The sequence below is a fragment of the Chrysochloris asiatica genome, unplaced genomic scaffold (assembly GCF_000296735.1).
Source record: "Chrysochloris asiatica unplaced genomic scaffold, ChrAsi1.0 scaffold00119, whole genome shotgun sequence".
NCBI classification, from domain to species: domain Eukaryota; kingdom Metazoa; phylum Chordata; class Mammalia; order Afrosoricida; family Chrysochloridae; genus Chrysochloris; species Chrysochloris asiatica.
Window position 1 is genome coordinate 6870773 of NW_006408637.1, and position 19110 is coordinate 6889882.

A 19110-nucleotide genomic window follows, 5' to 3' on the forward strand; every position below is an offset into this window, starting at 1 on the left:
TTGCTTTTGTTTTCCTCAAGTTGTAGGCGGCCCTGTCTTTTTCTCCCTCCTCTTCTACTTTCTCTTGCCTTCTTCTTCCCTCCTGAATCTGACCTTTTACACCTTATGTAGAGCTTGGTGGCGGCGGTGGTGTTGGTTATGGGCCATGGAGTCATTTCCAACTCATAGCAACCTTGTACAGGGTTTCCGAGGCTGTAAATCTTTGCAGGAGCAGAAAGCCTCATCTTTCTCCTGTGGAACCGCTGGTAGTTTCCAACTGCTGACCTTGAGGATAGCAGCCCAATTTGTAACCACTATACTACCAGAGCTCCTTTATGAAGAGCTTGGGCAAAGAAAAAGAGGGAAACTTGGAAAAAAAAAAAAAACAACTTTAATAGCAGCCCTTTTGGTGGAATTTTGTTGTTGTTAGATGCCGATGAGTTGATTCCAACTCATGGTGATCAGGTGACCCAGGGTTTTCATGGTGGCCATCTTTACGGTAGGAGACCATCAGGGTTTTCTTATACCAAGTCACCGATGGGTTCAAATCCCTAATTTTTTAGTTAGCAGCTGAGCACTTAATGGTGGCCTCACTAGGGTTCTTTAAGGATGCCCCTTGTACTACATTATATGTCAGAAACAGTAACATTTAATTATTTAGTACCGGTACCATGTTCTGTTGATTCACCCAGTACAGCACATGAGTTGGACTAGGTGTAAGTGTCAGGAAGTCCTTAGGTGGCTCCGCTCAGAGGATTTAGATCATTAGCTGAGAGCCCTTTGCTGCTCTCCTCTAATCAAGAATTTATCTAAAAATTCCCTTCTTAGATACATTATTTAACCTCTTACATAAATAATAAGAAATGATTTTTATTAATCTCTCAAGCATTTGGTAAGGCGATTTTCATACTTAGTTTCTATGAGGGTCAGTAAAAAAGTATTGCCATTAAAGTTCGAGTTGGTACATCACATCCAAACAAAACATATTTAAGTCTCAGTGATCGGTGGATGACTGAAGACAAGTTCTCTCAGGAATACACTCGTCTTAGTCTTGTGCCTTCAGAAATCAAGTCAGTTAAAACAGTGCTTCCAAGGAGCTATTCTTGGCCATTTAAATTCAAAGTAGAGAGGTCAGCTCAGAAGGTTATGACAACTGTTTGGGGAAACTCCAAAGGGGTAATAGCTTAATAGATTTTCTCAAAGAATCATGGAGTCTCCTTATGAATCACGGGGGTCTTATTTTGAAGAAGTTTTAAGAAAATTGAAAATTGTATCGATGGGAGAAAACCAGGGAGAATTGTGCCACAGAAATGCTTTCCTATTACGATTATGCGCCTGCTCATTCTTTGAGCCTAGTAAAGACTGTCCTGTGAACATTTCATTGAAAAACCCCATTCAACCTACAGCCCTGATCTTGTCTCTCTAGACTTCTTTTAGTTCCTTAAACTCAAAGAACATTTAAAAGGAACTGTGATGTTTACAATTTAACCTCACAGTTATCAGAACTACCATTTCAATGTAGTGTAAATCACAGAGCGCAGAATTCCTTGAGGAATGGTAGTTGTTGTTAAGTGCCGTTGAGTCGGTTCCGACCCATAGCGACCCTGGATAGGGTTTCTGAGGAGCAGCTGGTGAGCTTGAACCGCCGATCTCGTGGATCGAACCGACTTTGCAGTCCAGCACATTAACCCACAGCAAGCACCACACCAGGATTCCCGAGGAATGGTTAGAGAGATGGAAACATGGCCTTCAGAAGTGTACAGGTGTAGGTGGAGGATATATTGAGAAGGAATAGCTTCATATTTTGGTATTTTTGTTTAATAAAGTTTTTTATTTTTAATTATTACGACCTTTTCTATGATTTGGCAGTGGTACCTTTTGATTTGGTGCTGTAGGATCAGCACTGGACTAGGAATAACAAAGTCACCAGTTGAAAGCCACCAGCTGCTCTTTGGAAACCCTGTACAGGGTCGCTGTGAGTCAGAACTCACTCGACGGCACTAACAACAACGTAAGAGCTACCTGGAATATGCTTTCTAGCAATTAGAGCTCTGTGTGACTGGACGTTAAGAACATAATAAAATGTAAGGGAGTGTGTTAACAAGTCATTGTTCTAGAACATGCTGTTGGTACTCTTAGCCTTTCCATAGCTCTGACGCTTAATAGGCAATGAATCTGAAAGCTCAGCAATTGAAAGAGCTCCAATCTTTGAGCTCCTTGGTTTTGAACCATCTCATCAAAAGTTTTCCAGCTACTTCTGTGAAGCAGGCCGTTACTATTATTAGGTTAATTTTCAGTTGCGATTGTGTGAAAGTTTCACAGAGCAAATTGCTTTTCCATTCAATAATTCATTCTATTCAACAATGCAACAGTGTTTTTGCTTTGTGACATTGATGGCAGTCTCCATCAATGAGGAGCAGCACCCCTCCTACTTCCTCCCTGTGTTTGAAGCAGTGCCTTATAGATCAGAATCTAGGAGCATAGCTGTTGGCAAGTATAATGTTAATATTTCCATTGAAAGGACTTATAGCAGGGTCTGAAAAGCCTATATAGTATCTGGAAATGACGGACTGGGTAACTTTTTTTTTTTTTTTAATGTTTTATTGTGAATTATGTAATAGTTTACATGGGAGAACATTAGTTTTACATTCATCCTGTTGTATATCGTTTCATTACCATGGTTACAATCTCACTGGGTAACTTTTTAACAGTCTCCTGGAGTTCAGAGACTTAATGCATTTTGAAAGCCTGTCTTGTGGATTATGTCATTTGGTTTTCATATCAAATGTGATGAGGGTATGTGCTACCCTCATTTTATTTTTATTGAAGGCCCAGAAGGGTGAGGCGCTGGAACCAAAGTTTTCCAGATGGGTGTTAGTCGTGCCGGGCCCAAGTCTGATCTCCTGACTCCAGCTCAGGCCACCTGACATTGTCTTCTTGAGGTCCTTCTACTGGGGGAGAGTGTGGGCACTGGAGGACGTGTGTAAAATGGTGGGATATGAGGGGTGAAGGGGGAGAACCAACACATGGGGCCGACACACTGACAGCTGCTTTGTTCACATTTCCAGGACCATTTAACTGGAGAAAGGTCTCCATTCCACGGAGGGCAATCCTTTAGTGACCTGGATGTGGGAGGATTAGGAAGATGGCGTGGAACACGGTATGACCAGTGCAGGGGAGCTTTGGTGTTTTATAGAGCTGAGGTTAGTACTCTAGAGGGAAGTGATGCACAAGCTCTTCCTGGTCTGGGGCAGGCTATAAAGTGGGATGTAAGGGAATTCTGGGAAAGACAAAATTCATCCAAGAATGACCCAGAAGGAGACAGGAGATGATGGTCAGGTAATGGCATGCTTTGAAATAGCTGCTAATTGGGTGGAACACACAATGAGACTTTGAGGTGACAAATGGCTCGCTTGCTCTTCCAAGAAAGAAAATAATGTTTATGGGTCTTCAGTGTGCAGACATGCTCTCCGTCACTGACAAATTGTCCTTTGTCATTGGTTCTCTTGTTGTGTTTGTTGTTAAGGGCTATCGAGTCACTTCTGACTCCCAGCGACCTTGTATAGGGTTTCCAAAGCGTGGCTGGTAGGCTTGAACCACCAACTTCGGGGTAAGCAGTCCAGTGCTTATCCAACAGCACAGCAACCAAAACATCAAGGGTTGGTAAGAGCTAGCTAGTACTGTCATCCAGTCAACCTGGCTCATGGCAACCCCATGTGTATCAGAGTAGGACTGTGGTCCACAAGGCTTTCAATGACTGATTTTTCAGAAGTAGGTGCCCAGACTTTTTTTTCCCCTAGATGCCTCTGAGTTGAGAGTTATCCGCTGAGCATATTAACCATTTGTACCAGACAGGGATTCCATTGAGGAGAGTCACTATACTCATTTTCAGGAAAGATAAGTGAAAGCCCAGAGAGGTGTGGGTCTTGGGATGCTCAAGGGAGTAATGCAATTCCAATGCTTCAATGGTGAGCATCAGAGAACTGCAAAGTGAGAGCTACAGGTCCTCTTTCTGTCTGGAATGATCAGAAATAGTCAAACAGCAAAACCAATTTTTTGCTACATAGTTTTTCTACATTTATTATTAACACATTCATTGATGACCCTCATACCTGTTAGAACTAAGAGAGCTTTAGACTTTCTGAATCTTGGTGGAGAAGTGAAAATCAACCCATTCTGAAGAAAGCATTGCATATCTAAGAAGCACCAACCAACATTTTACCCCAGTGGTTCCTTTCTTTGTAGAAAGTTAAGAGTGTGTTCTATACAAGACATAACAGGAATTTACATGAGTGCATATGTAAGATTTTGTGAGGCTGTGTTTTTAACAAAGAGATATAGAAACATTACCTGCATTCACAGGTACACTGAGGACTATTCCCAGAGACATCAGAGTAGGATACGTAACAGCAATTCCAAAATTTAGTACAATATTGAATGCTGAAATAAAGAACAAAATGATGGTTGGTTTTCTTGGCATCCGAATACATTCTTTTTATGTTAGTCATGACTGGCCCTGAGTTTGACCTCCTCTGTGGGTTATCTGACCCCTGATGAGACTGAAGTCATGAATTTTAGGCGCTATCTGCTTTGATTCAGTTCCAGAAGCAAAGAATGGACCCAAGGTTCCTCCAAGGGCTCCAAGGCTGGGGACTCGGGGCAAATACCTGAATATGCAACCCCTCTTCTCTTCCTGAGCTTTGAAGAAGAGAAAAGAAATTCAGGAAAGGTAGCCAGTGGGAAGGCACTAGGAAGGGGGGGACTGTGACCACCCTCCCCACTTGGCTCTTTTCTGCAGTGACTGTAGGAATCAGAGCTTTTGGATTTGTGCTGAGACTTACAGAGGAAGAGACCCCCCTTCAGGGTTGCTGTTTTCCCTAGACTAGCCTGACTTCACTGAGAAGGGATGGTGGTGGTGTGGTGGTTACGTGTCGTGGAGTCGGTTCTGAGTCATAGTGACCCTGTACAGGGTTTCCGAGGCTGTAAATCTGTATGGGAGCAGAAAGCCTCATCTTTCTCCCGTGGAACAGCTGGTAGCTTCGAACTCCTGACCTTGTGGCTCGCAGCCCGATTCATAACCACTACGCTACCAGAGCTCCATGAGAAGTGATGGTAGTAACGATAATTGATGAGAGAAACTGACACTGACACTGACACTGACATTGACCAGGCAGTGTTGTAGGACTGGGCATTTACCAGCTCCTCAGCAGCTCTGTGGGATTTATTGGCAGGTGACTTGCAGTATGCTGGGCTCTGAGACTCTGGCTCTGAAGTCAGAACCCATAACAAAGGTTTTACTGTGGAGAACCTAACAATGGAACATTATGATGAAAACAAATGGCTTTCTCCCCAAGGAAGAAAGTTCCCCTTGAGCTGCACAGAATCATTGGGGGGTTTCCAATACCCACCCCCCTCCAAAAAAAAGGGGTTGCCACTTACTCAATAAGAGAACTGAAAATCCACAAAGGTTTCCCCATGGAATGGCATCGAAGGGGCTCCAGTATTCCACTTTGGTGAAGTAGAGAATCACAGGAATACAGGTGATGAAGAGGATGTTAAACACACCCAAGATGGACAGGAATAAGGCCGCTTCTCCAAACTTAGCGCTGCCCAGGAGAAGTTTGAACAACACCTACAAGAGAAGAGAGAGTATGTGGCAGGTGAAGCTGTACCTCAGACTTCAACTTTGTACACCTAAGCAGAATACTGGGATTGGACCACTGGACTAGCGCCCACATTACAGGCAAATGCTACCTTCCAAGGAACAAGGGATTTCACTCCTGCTCATTTATACATGAGTTTAAACCTAAGTAATGTCCTGGTGTGGCACTCTAGGATCAGCACTGGACCGTGAACCACAAGGTCGGCGGTTCAAACCCACCAGCGGCTCCTTGGAAATCCTATACAGGGTCGCTATGAGTTGGACCCGACTGACTCGATGGCACAGCAATAGCACAATGGTGAGGAGCTCTGGTGGTGCTCTGGGTCAAGCATTGAGCTGCTGACTGAAGAGTTGGTGATTCAAACCCACTAGCAGCTCCATGGGGTAAAGATGAGACTGTGGGCTTCAGTAAAGATAGAGAGTCTCAGAAACCCTATGGAGCAGGTCTACTCTATTCTGTAGGATCACTGTGAGTCAGGTTACTGTGAGTCAGGAAGGCAGTGGGTTTGATTTTTGGATTTCACATCATGATGGCGAGCTGTTCTCTAGGTTTATACAGAGCATACTCAGTATTTGGGAATTCTGACACCAGACTTGTCTCTCTGGTATTCATGACACTGTACCCCAACTTCAGATAGTCTGAAGATAAGATCCCAAACCAGTTGTCATCAAGTAAACTCTAATTCAGGGCAACTCCATGATGGCAGAGTAGAACTGCGCTCCATCAGGTTTTCAGAGACTGATCAATCAGACAGAGATCTCCAGGTCTTTCTTCCAAGGCACTTTTGGATAAACTCCAACCTCCAACATTCTGACTGGCAGCCAAGCATGTTGTTTGCACCACCAAGGACTCCTGAAAAAGCCTTATCGATTGGAAATAACTGCAATGGTTGCACATTGCTTTCAAAGACCCTAGAGTTCATCCCTGACTTGGTGCATCACAATTTGAAAATCATTGCCCCTTGCCATAAACAAGGGCTTTGGATGTGCAGGAATTATGCAAATCCAAGGGTAGGGCTTATATACTCGTAGCTCATTTCTGCTCTATTCTACCACTCCCATTCCAGAAATGGCATGGGGTTTAATGGAATCCCCCAACCAGTATTTCTTGCAATGGTTCTTGTTTGTACATTATTTCTTGCAATGGTTCTTGTTTGTAAATTATTTCCAGTTCTTGGAAAGCCAGAAGTAAGGGATAATTGGAATTGTTGTTGTTAAGTGCCGTTGAGTCGATTCCGACCCATAGCGACCCTGTATAGGGTTTCCAAAGAGCAGCTGGTGAGCTTGAACCGCCGACCTTGCAGTTCAAATGGCATTGCAGTCTGGCACATTAACACACAGCACCACGACAATTGGAATTTCCAGTTCTTGGAAAGCCAGAAGTAAGGGACGATTCGGATTGGATTCAGTGTTCCAATGTGAGGGTCTGCATGGCCGCATCTCCTTTTACCTGCGTCCTCCTTTTTCAATCATTTCACAACTCCTTCATGCAGGGAATAGGGAAGAGAACCTAAACAGCTTCCAGTCTCCCATCGAATGGCCCTTCTGCACACATCGGGCAGTGGAGGAGAAGACTAAAGTCTAAACCAGACAACGTGTGTTCACTGTGAATTGTATTCCCATCAGCACACGGTGCATCGAGGAGAGCAGTGCCCTTCGGCCCTTGAACGTGCTTTGCATTTGGACAGAGACTCGAGTGAGTCATCCTGATGCCAGCCCACAGCATCCCCTCGGGAGACGTGTTCCACAGCTGGAGGATGTGTGTCACTGTGGACAGTGAGGAGGGATGTGCTGGAAGCCAGGAAGGCACAGTTATCTCACTTTCCAAAATCATGACACATGTTGCTCACAGAACTGAAAATTTTTAAAAATATTTTTCCCTTGGAACTTTCTGAATTGCCTAGTTTTCTCCGCCTGACTGTCTGGAATTGTTGTTAGGTGCCATTGAGTCAGTACTGACTCTTAGCGACCCTATGCACAACAGAATGAAACACTGCCTTGCCCTGCGCCAACCTCACAGTTGTCTGGACTTCAAAGGAACAGTAAGTCTCAAGGCTAAAATCTCATTTCTCAGTGAATCCTCAAGTTAACTTCCTCACTCAGCTTGAAAGCAGCTGCCATGGAGTTGAGTGTGACGCATGAAGTCCCCATGAGTGTCAGAGGAGAAGGGTATTAAGGAGGATTTTCAGTGGCTGGTTTCTCAGAAGCAGGTTGTAAGGACTTCTGGGTGGCCTTGAATGTGTTTGACCCTTTGCATCACCTAGGGCCTCCAATTCAAATTTAGAAACCAGAAATATTTATAGTCTTTACTAAGGGTGTAAGAAGAGGAGAGGGAGGGAGGGAGAGGAGAGCAGGGTGAGAGCTGTGGGGGAGCAGGGGGGGTGGGGGCAGTGGGGCATGCTCAAGTGGGGGACCTTCGAGAGGAAGGGAACAGTGTGTGAGGATCAAGATGTGTTTCATACAGTTGGAAAATGCTCTCCCATTCTTCCTATTTTTTTCATAAAAAGTGTTTTCTAATTCTCACCTTATGGCTTCTGTTGTTCAGTGCCATTGAGTCAGTTCTAACTCACAGCCAGTCTATGTAGGGTTTCTAAGGAACGGCTGGCGGATTTGAACTGCTGACTTTGTGTTAGCAGTCCAGGACTTACCCTACAGTGCCACACATGGACTCCTTACATTATAGTGGTAGCTGGTGGTGGTGATGTGCCGTCGAGTTGGTTTTGACTCATAGGGACCCTTTATAGGGTTTCCGAGGCTGTAAATCCTAATGGGGGCAGAAAGCCTCATCTTTCTCTTGTGAAGTGGCTTATAGATTCGAACTGCTGACCTTGTGGTTAGCAGCCCAACTCATAACCCACTACGCTACAGGGCTCCTTTTATATTATAGTTGTTGATGTTAAATGTTGTCGAGTGGCTTCCGACTCAAAGCGAGCCTGTATAGGGTTATCTTTGAGGGAGTTTTTTGCTCTTCTCCCACAAAGTGGCTGGCTGACTTGAACCGCGGACCTTGTGGACCACAGCCCCGTGCTTATTGTAAGGAGTCACTGTGCTCCCTGTATTATGATAGTAGTTGTGTTTTACTTACTAAGTTCACAAATAATGCTTGACATGCACTATCTGTCCTGGAAGAAGTACAGCCAGAGTGCTCCTTGGAAGCCAGAATGGCCAGACTTCATCTCTTATACTTCGAACATGTTATCAGGAGCAACCAGTCGTTGGAGAAGGACATCATGGTTGGTGATGTGGAGGGTCAGAGAAAAAGAGCAAGACCCCCAATGAGCTAGCTGGGCACAGTGGCAGCAACCATAGGCTCAAATGTAGCCATGATGGTGAGGTTGGCCCAGGACGGGCCAGTGTTTCATTCTGTTGTCGTCGCTATGAGTCGGTACTGACTCGATGGCACCTAACAACAACAACATGCATATGGATTTGTGCTGAGAACTGTGTAATAAGAGATTTTAATGACAAAGTTGCATCAGATATTCATGGCTTCATTTCCCATCTTGTGGAACATTATCTGATTAGTTGCTGAACCAGCTACTTAGGGTCCCTAATTCTTCTCCAGGTTCCCACCAAACAATTTAGTCACTAACATGCCCCTGCCAATCCTACACGCTACCCATGAATCCTGGATGCTGCAAGCTATGGCCTCTGATGAAACAGTCCCGAGGGCTGAGGGCAGCTGCCTGGCAGGGTCACAGGCTCCTCAAAGGACGGTACCAGCCACACTGGGCCCAGCGGAGGCCTGTTCCAGGCGTGCTCACCTTATAGAGGGCGGACATGGACGCTGAGCCCACCACCAGCGCTATGCCAATGACCGAGTGGCTGTGGAAGCCATCTGCGTAGGTCATCATGACAATTCCAGCAATGGCAAGGATGGCAGCCACAATCTGCGTGGAAGGAAGAAAAGGGCAGTCAGGACCATGGTAGGGAATCGGTGACTAGGAAGGGCCCATGGGCTAGAAATGGTCACAGGAGTTCAGTATTTTCAGGGGACAGGGGGGTCTCCTTTCTAGCACTTTCAAACCATGGCCAAACGCTGGCCCTATCTAATTTGTTTTTGTTGTTGTTGTTGTTGTTATTTTTTGCTTAACCAAGTTTGGCATGGCTTGGCCTCAGAGAGTACCTTGTGATCAGTCACTAGGATTCTTGGAAATTGGAGGAGGGGCCATCATTCCAACAACACAACAACAGACGACTGAGTCATGCCAAGGCCTGGTTGATAGGAGCAGCACTCAGAATTCACCTCTCAGTTTTCCCCCAAGCTTCTGAATGGACCTCCTATAATCTTTAGGTGTTTCATTTCTCAACAAGGAAGGGACAGTGATGGAGTCCAAGAGAGTGGTAACCTGCCCACCAGGACTGCAGGCAACGTCCTAACTACAAAGGAGCTGGGGTTCTTTTCCACTTACTGCAGAGCCCGTTCCCCACACCCCTCGACATACTACACCAGAGACACACAGTGCTGTAGAGGCAAGTAAAAGCAGCTGACCTCCCTAGGACCCCCATCCCCAAATAAGAAAATGCATTAGCACAGACGATGAATACAAAAACTAGCAAGTTAGGGTGCTTTGTACTTGAAATGGCACTTGCGGTCGGAAGTGGGGAGGGGGTGTTGTCAGGACAACGGGATGGTCAGCTATATGTGTTTAAAGTTTCAGTTCTTGGATTTTCTCAGAGTCTGTTCCCTCTCGCAGATCATTTAAAATTGACTTCAGCTACTCAAAACAACGGAGTCCTGGTAGGGCCACAATGTTGGCTTGAACTATAAGGTCGGCAGTTCAAATTCACCAGGGCTCCTCAGAAACCCTACACAGGGTCACTGTGAGTGGGAACCGACTCAACAGCACTCAACAACAACAACAATCCACGACAATACAGATAACTAACATTTCCTATGCTATTACTGCTTAAGGACTTTCTCTATGTATTTTCATTCTGTCCTCACAAGAGGTAATTATCGTTCACCTCAATTAATACATGTGAAAACTGGGTCTCAGAATAGGCAAGTAAGTTACCCAATCTGCATGTGGCAGAGCAGGGACAAAAATTTCAGGTGTGTTGATTGCAAAGTCAGTACTTACATACATAAACATACATATAAACCACTAAGAAGACCGGGCATGGCGCTGTGGGCTAATGTATCAGACTGCAAAGTTGTTTAACTGCAAGGCCGGTGGTTCAAGCTCACCAGCTGCTGCTTGGAAACCCTATTACAGGGTCGATATGGGTCAGAATCGACTTGATGGCACTTAACAACAACAACAAGAAGGAGACCTCAATGCAGTTGTAAAAGTAAAGTTGATAATAGCTTATTCTGTAACAGCAAAGTACAATTCACGTAATCAGCTGTTGTTAACTATACTCTTACATTTGAATTGAGGTCTCTTAAGTGGGGTACTGGTGTGGCACTGTGGGTTAATGTGCCAGACTGCAAAGCAGTTTAAACTGCAAGGTCAGAGGTTCAAGCTCACCAACTGCTCCTCGGAAACCCTATACAGGTTTGCTATGGGTCAGAACTAACGTGACGACAGTTAACAACAAGTGGTTTACATTCAAACTTTGTAAGCTAGTAAGTGGCAATGGGGTTGAAGCTCACACAGGGTGGCCTTCCAGTGCTTAGCCCATGTAATAAGAAATCTACCCGCATCACACAGACCCCCGAGACAGGGCGTGCCTTGGGTCATCCGTTTCTTCCTTCTGGTTTAGTGATGCCCTTTCAGTCTTGGCGTCATTCTATATCACGTATATACATGCACATCTCAGGTCCCAATGCTACGTGTACTGTGTGCATCTGCTCAGTGAGAACAAAAGAGAGAATACAGAAACAGAACAACAAGCAAAAAGCCCCCCCTCCCCAAGAACAAAGAAGTGACCATTGAAAATGGGGTGGGGTCTGCCCCAGAGGACAGTGGTACAAAGATCCTGTTTGGGAACAATTCAGCCCAGCAGGGCATCAGAGCAGTAAAGCATCTAGAAAAAGAATGATGAAAACAAGGGAAAGAGGGCGGGGATAAGAGAGTGAAATGTCAGGTGAATTGGAGCCTCCTCCATTTCAGTTTTTCGAAACCTAGGGCTGAAGGGTGAAGAACCGAAGGAGAGCAAAGGACTTTTTTTTTTTTTTCCTGCCAGATTTCCGGCCGCTTCCTTTCTCTTCTCTATTGATTAAATCTCAACAATCAAAAGCTTCAGCCTCCGCTATGTTGGAGAAGAGCCGGGGGAACGGACAGAAAGGTGTAAGAACAGACGGACCTTGGGTGGCCACCAGCCTTTTGGCCACCAGAAATGTGACAAGCCCAGGTCCCATGAGTTCATTCAAAGAAGGAGGCACCAGAGGACACCAATTCCCTCCACACACACTGAGGAGTCTCCCTCTTACGGTGTCCAGTTGTGAGTACCAGGAGCACCCAACTGGGTTGGGGGGCGTCCATGACCCCAGAGCTGCCTGCTCAGTTGTCCCTGCTGCCTCGCAACCTCGATACGCCTTTGCCAGTAGTCCTCGTCTTTCTCTGGGAAATGTTCTTGATGGTTGTAGGGGCAGAGCTCCAAAATCCTTCCTGAAGCTTAAAATTCCTTTGAAGATTCCAAGAATCGGTGCATAGTTTACATTATACACCAGAACGTTCCTGGATTTGTCTGTTTTTGCTTGAAACGATTTCCCGGACTATCCCTTACAGTGGACTTCTGCAGGACAATGGGCCGGCCCTGTTTTGTTTCCTCCCCAACACTACTTTACAGGAGCGGTGTTCCTGGGGGTGAATACGATGGAGAATGTTCCAAATCTCCTCGTACCCTGACTCCTCTCTCAAAGTCTCTGCTCTCCGCATCACTGCAATCCAGTAAACTTGCAAAACAAGGCTTTAGCAGACTCGGGGATCTGCACTTCCGGGAAACCACAGCCCTGCGACTGAGACAGGTGAGGCTTCCATCTCTGCTTCACGGGGAGAACGTTAACTGGAAACGAGGCAGACACCCAGCATGCTGAAGTGTGGTTCACCATGTAGGCAGCCTAGACTGCTGCCTTCCACTCTCTCCCTGCGGTCACCTCACTGACCTGCCCGGCTCCCTCATCAGACAGGAAGGCGAACAAGGGAACAACACTTAATTCACCCTCATACTGAGGAGCTGACATGGTCTGGGTGCGTTTTCGATTTCTCTAGTTTTGAGCAGTTTGGGAAAGGGGAAGAACAGATGAACTCTTGAATGTATTTCCTCCTGAACTACACTAACTGACTCCAACCAAGAGTTTGGAGAGATGTCGAGACTGTCTATGCACCCTCTGATTCCAGAGAATGGGATGGGGTCCAGGTTGTGAATGTGTCTGACTTTGTGCATTCCACCAGGCTATGCTCAGGTTTGGGGGTACACAGCCTCCTGGACAACAGGGATTCAGGAGCTGAAAATCGGAGTTCTGACACCGGGATTTCTCCTACACCACTTAAAAGACTGCCCATGTTGAAGACAGCAGCGGAAGGCTGATGGCCACAGGTAGGACTGTGAAAAAAGCGATCTGGGCTCTAGCATCCACTGGACTGAACTCTTAGCTCCATTCCTGGTCCTATAAACTCAGCAGAGACAATCTTAACAAGGAAGGGTGAGGACGAATGAATACTGGACCACCAGATAATTTCATCCACCATTGCCCAGAGATGTAAGTTGGAGGTGGTCTTACGTTGTTGCTGTGGTTCAGTGCTGCTGAGTCAGTTTCGACTCATAGAGACCCTGTAGCGGGTTTCCAAATAGCGGCTAGTGAGCTTGAACTGCCAACCTTGTGGTTCAAACTGACCTTGCAGTCCAGCACATTAGCCCGCAGCACCACACCAGGACTCCTTAGTCAACCGTTTCTTAGCTGGTGGGTTCATCTCTAGGGGGTGCCCTCATTCCATCAATCCCTGTACTAAAAACTGCCTCCCCAGTGTTTGCCAGCCTCCAACACCAGCAATAAAACAATCGGGACTGACACATCAGTCCCTTTATTGAAAAGGAATAATAGTGATAGTAACAAGGGGAGGTACTAGTGTTTGGCGTGGTGTTGTAGGATCAGCGCTGGACTGCGAACCACAGGACGGGAAGTTCAAACCTACCAGCTGCTCCTTGGAAACCTTACACAGGGTCGCTATGAGTCAGGACCAACTCAATGGCACTGAACAACGTACACCAGATACATCATATTCTTCTATTCTCACCACATTTCTGTGAAGTAGCTGCTACTATTCTACTTTAAATGCAAGACATATTTAAACGGTGGTTCAAAGTCCAACAGTTGATGCGAATGGCATTAAGATGCAAACCCTGGTCACCTTGACCCTCAGAACCTTCGCCTGAGCCCTCAAATCTCAGGACAGAGGAAGCCAGGACAAATAGGGAAGGCACACGGGATCATTCCATAAATATAACCGTCTTTCCTTGGTACTATTATTACTATTCCTTCTCAATAAAGGGGTTGATGTGTTCATTCCAATTGTTGTGGTGACCGTGTTGGAAGCAAGAGTCAAAGGCTAGCATGGGCTCCTTTCAAATATTCACCATGTACGTTTCTACCCTCTGATGCCATAGATTGAGATCCCTCAAGCATGAATGATATACCTGCTTCTTTCTGGATCTGTTTGGAACCACCGGGGCCTGCTGATGGTTTTCAGAACCCCCAGTCTTTGTGCTTTGAGTCTTAGTAACCCAAGTATGTCATGAAGTCTTGATACAGACATAGTGCTTAGGCTCTGCTAAGCTCCTGTCTCCAAACTTTCACGCTCAACCCTCCGGAATGGGGAACAGCGTGAACTCTCCTCAATCTTTGGTAATTATCCAGTGGAAGGTATTTGATCATCCAGCAGCTTGACAAGCCTGAGAGACCCCCATACCTGCTACATATCACCTTGGACCTCAGTTCCTATCTGTTCATAAAAGTCCAACTTTTCATCATTCTGGCAAGATGGCAGCATCTCAGATTTTGCTACTTCTGTGAACTCTGAAGATGAGAATGGGGAAACCCATCATTGCCTGTGCTGGGAATCTCTTAGATGACCAGCCGCAGATGTCTCTGAGGAGGCGTGGTTATCATTAAACCTGGACAGTTTTTCCTCGGCTACACCAAGCTGCCATCAGCCTCAAGCCAAAGTTGGCTTGATACTGCAGGCTTTCAATACCAAGATTTTCAGAATACAGCGGTCATCACAGATGACACTGGACATATGGCCAGCGTGGCTAGAATTTATCAGAGTCCAGGAACACTGATACCTTTCTTATCAATTTATAGCAACAAAGAGATTATCTGAAGTGGCATATTGCTCTCTGGGAATCGAGGAATAATTCAAGATCTTTGTGTCTCCTCTTAGCTCAACAAATTTCTGTTTTCTTCTGCTTAGGTGCAGAATTATCTTTGAAGCTTCTCTTCAGAGTAACAAGGTCTCATTTGGCATTTGCTTGGGACATTAGAGTCAGAAACTGAATCATGCTATAAAGTTCTCCGAACGTTCTCAGTTCTTTGAACAAAAATCATCCGGAGCAGCACTGGTGACAATAGTCTCCAGGATCCCAGAGTCTTCACATCAAGTCAGTCAGGATGCTGGATGGACCACTGGTGTAAGGGCCTGCAATCCCTGCAGAGATTTATTAGATCATTTATTTGCTGGAAGCATCTCTGGGATTTAGCACAGTGAGTGAGTTTTTCTTCCAAAATTAACACTCAGCCTCAAAACAAATTCCCCCTACTGCAAGCTAAAAATACTACGCAGAAGTTGACTCATGTCCCCCACTGCTATTAGAGTAACTAGGTGGGCATGAATCCACAATTAGGATGATGTCATTATTCTCAGGACAAAGCCTGGAGTTGGTCCTGGCTCGTTGCCAGATGGCTTGGTCTAATGAGAATGACACCAAAGCGCTGCGTTCCCTAGATCGTTGGTGTGGTGGTGGTGTGTGTGTGCGGTGGTGGGGTTCTGGACACACCAAGAGATGGAGAAAACAAGAAAATGAACTGCAAGGAGGAATCCACTTTGTGTTCTGTTTGCTGACAAGGTAATGAAACGGCAGCAGCAATGTCTGGCCACTAGAGGGAGCCACACAAAAGTCACCGTGATTCACGGGATTCCAGCTCCTCCCGTTTAGGGCAGGCTCCTTTGAATTTCAGTTGCCATCAAATCAGTTCCGACCCCAAACCACCCTGTATAGGGTTTCCGAGGAGGGGCAGGTGGGTTTGAAGCGCCGACCTTGCGGTCGAGTGCTTATCCTACAGCACCACACCAGGATTCCTTCTGTTCCAGTGATGTCCTATTTCATACAACTTAACAGTCACTCTGGACTGGCTGCTTCTACAATTTGTTGTAACAATGAGAGGGAGCTTAAGGAATATAATGTCTCTTCTCTTCACTCATTGTATGAAGGAAGTAGACTTGTCTCTCTACAGTTTGAAATTCATGCAAATGGATCTGGCTCACTTGAGGATTACACGCATAGTCCAGGTAAAGCATTTCCAAGACTGAATGCATGTGGATGTGGAAGGCCTTGGGCTCGAGAGCCCCCAGTCTGGATTGAAGATGGACAGGCGCAGGTGGCCAGGGTCAGCAGAGAGCTGGAGACGAGAGTCACCGCCACACCCTGCACGGCAGATGGGAAGCTGTCATGAAAGAGGGAATGAGCATACGAAAGGAGCTGGTGGCCCCTTCCTGGGGTGGGAGTCCCCAGAGCCCACTTTAGGAAAGGCTGATAGGATTGCTTGAAATGAAAGGTGCTTCAGTGAAGGCTAGTCTAGGATGGTCTGCAAGTCACACCAAGAATGGGGCTCTTTTTTTCTGCTGCAAATCAGAAGGAAAGTGGTCAGTAGCTTATGATTATGGTCCAGCACATGGAACTAAGCAAGCCAATGAGCAGGTGTTGGCTGGCATGACTGAGTGAGGGAGGAAGACAGAGAATAAAGAACTTACCCTCACTCCCATGAACCTGTCCCTGAGAACGATCCATGAGAGCAAGAACACAAAAGCTTTGTTGCAGCAGAACAAGACGGAGACATCGGTAGTGTTTATTTTCTTTATTGCATGTAAGTATAGGTAGTTTGTGAGTGTCCAAAGAACACCAAAGGGAGCTGCCTTGGTAAAAAACACCTTCAAAGTCAAGCCATTGTCTCCAAAAAACCGACAGCATTCCCTAAAACAAGGAGAGAGAGGTAGTGTTATTACATTCTTGGGTGACACACACCATTGCTTTTTCCTACACTCTTGTTCCTTCTAAACAAATATAAAAAGAGACAGGCCCAATAAGTTTTATGCTATTAATTTTTTATCAACATCCTCCAATCAAGTGCTTCAACCTACTGCTGTATGTATCCACTGGAGGACAGGCCACACCGGGCTTCCCGCTGTAGATGGCTAGTTCTACACAGATGGTAATGGTGGGATGATCCGATCTGAACATGGTAGTCCATGGTGACCCACTGAGGTTTGGTTTTGTTTTCAGAGGAGCGGGTAGGATACTTAAAAGATAAGTCATTGAAATTTACTTGTTACTTCTTGTCCCAAACTAGGGTTATCTTTGGGATCAGACATGATCAGTTAGTTCTTCTTGTTAAGTGCTGTTGTTGATTTGGTTCTGACCCTTAGTGACCCTGTATAGGATTTCCAAGGAGCGGCTGGTGGGTTTGAATCGCTGACCTTGTGGCTCAAACTAACCTTGTAGTCCTGCAGTCAAACTACAGTGCCACACCAGAAGTCGCCAGGACCATATCTAATACATTCTGGTCATGATACAAATAGTATTAAGTGAAGTTTATTGACACATCTTCTCCATGAGGCCATTACAGAGTACGTTATTCCATGATGTGGAAATCTAAGTCTTCGCCTCACCTAAGAGAGCTTTACAGGAAGGAGATCGAGGAGTTCAGGAATAAGTGGCAGAAGAAAGTATTGCAATGACACGGGTTCTTTGTTAGATCATCCGGGAAGAATCATTGATATTTGAAAAAAATATTTTTAAAAGAATAAAGTTCCACATGCAAAAGAAGAAATTAGATGTGGCTGCAGGGGTAGCTAGTGTGGTGAGAGGCCAGTGGGTTGGTCTCTAGGAAGCTGCCCGCTGACTGGACTGTCATGGTCTGAGGGGAAGAAATGAAGAATGTTGTTTGTTTGGGCCTGAACTCAGGCAAAGAATGGACAAGTGAAGAAGGATTGCTCCTACTGAACCCACCATCTCGGGTCCCAGGCCCAGACCCACTAATGTAGAGCAGGAGTGATGGTGGCTGGCCCAGCCAAGTGGTTGATAAATAGACTCAGGCTTAACTGAACTACGTGGAGAGTGAAACACAAGACCTCATTAGAATCAGCCAACACAGTGAAGGTGGGGAAGAGCTGCCAATTATTCCACTTCATATTGCAATGCATCAGTAGAATGGAAACCAAGAGTCAAAGGGGTTTGGTATCAATTTAAATTTGTTCTTGCTATCAATCACAAATGACATCTGCCTTTGTTCATTATTCAATATGGGATACTTATAAAGGAAACAGAAAACTCATCTCAAAACCTGCAAGACTGATAAAGCATATTTACACTTCGGTAGACTATGGTAAAGTTTAGTCTTTTTTTTTTTTTTTTTCTTTTTTGAGCAATGTACAGTTTAAAAATTTTTTATCACACCAGCCAAACAATCCTTAACCACCTTTTAAATGGGTTAATTCATATCATTTTACTGAAGAAAGAATATTGAAGATATTAGAACAAACCAACTTCATAATGCCCATTTCACATTGACGTTTTCAGCCTGCATGTGCAAACTCAGATTGTGCATTGTAAAATCAAATAGCCCATGTCGACGTTTATCTTAAGAATTATATTTGAAAAACTACCATACTGGCTGCAGACTCTTTCTCCTTTCTATGGAGATAGGGTATTGTCTTCTATGGACCACCTCCCAGTTGTTTTTTTTTTTTGTTTTTGTTTTGTTCCACCCTTCCAGTTCTTGATTAATACGTAATCGCCAGGGCGACGAGAATGCACTGGGACCTTGAGGGGCGCTGTCTGTACCAGAAAATCCTTTTTCCTAAGATAAGTAGAGTGGAGGACTAGCCAAGTACCTGGTTTTTGAGAAATTGATCCTTTGTCAAAAAAATGGGAAGGTCAGTAGTGGGGCTTACGTAGGGTAACCCATAAAGCGTCTCAGATGGGGCTAGGCCAGTGTTTTTTCAAGGGGCCGTTTGGATTTTTTTTGTAAAGTTTTTATTGTGGATTGAGTGTAAGTTTACAGGGCAGATCATCAGTTTTACATTCAACAAACCATACACCTTGTTTCATCACAATGATTATAATCACCTCCATGTACCATCAGTTAACAGTATTTTTTCTCTATTCACTTTAGCTTTTTTTTTTTTTTAAACAAAAACAAAAAACACTCAAGCATAAATAATAATTTACACCTTCAAAGGGCACATCCTGGCCATGGGCTCTTAGTCCCTCTTTTCCCATGAATCTAGAGTCCTCAGCCACTC

The 19110-nt window shown here is 45.2% G+C and overlaps 1 protein-coding gene across 1 annotated transcript in view; it reads right to left on the reverse strand.

Annotated features, from left to right (window-relative positions):
• Window positions 1-19110, reverse strand: part of SLC35F3 (solute carrier family 35, member F3) — an 840786-nt gene that overhangs the window by 1891 nt on the left and 819785 nt on the right. Inside the window, exons 4-7 of the mRNA XM_006868569.1 lie at window positions 16561-16780; window positions 9406-9531; window positions 5419-5611; window positions 4330-4419 (exon numbers count right to left, since the gene is read on the reverse strand). Of these exons, the coding sequence (XP_006868631.1) occupies window positions 4330-4419; window positions 5419-5611; window positions 9406-9531; window positions 16561-16780 (629 nt within the window). The remainder of the gene's footprint in view (window positions 1-4329; window positions 4420-5418; window positions 5612-9405; window positions 9532-16560; window positions 16781-19110) is intronic.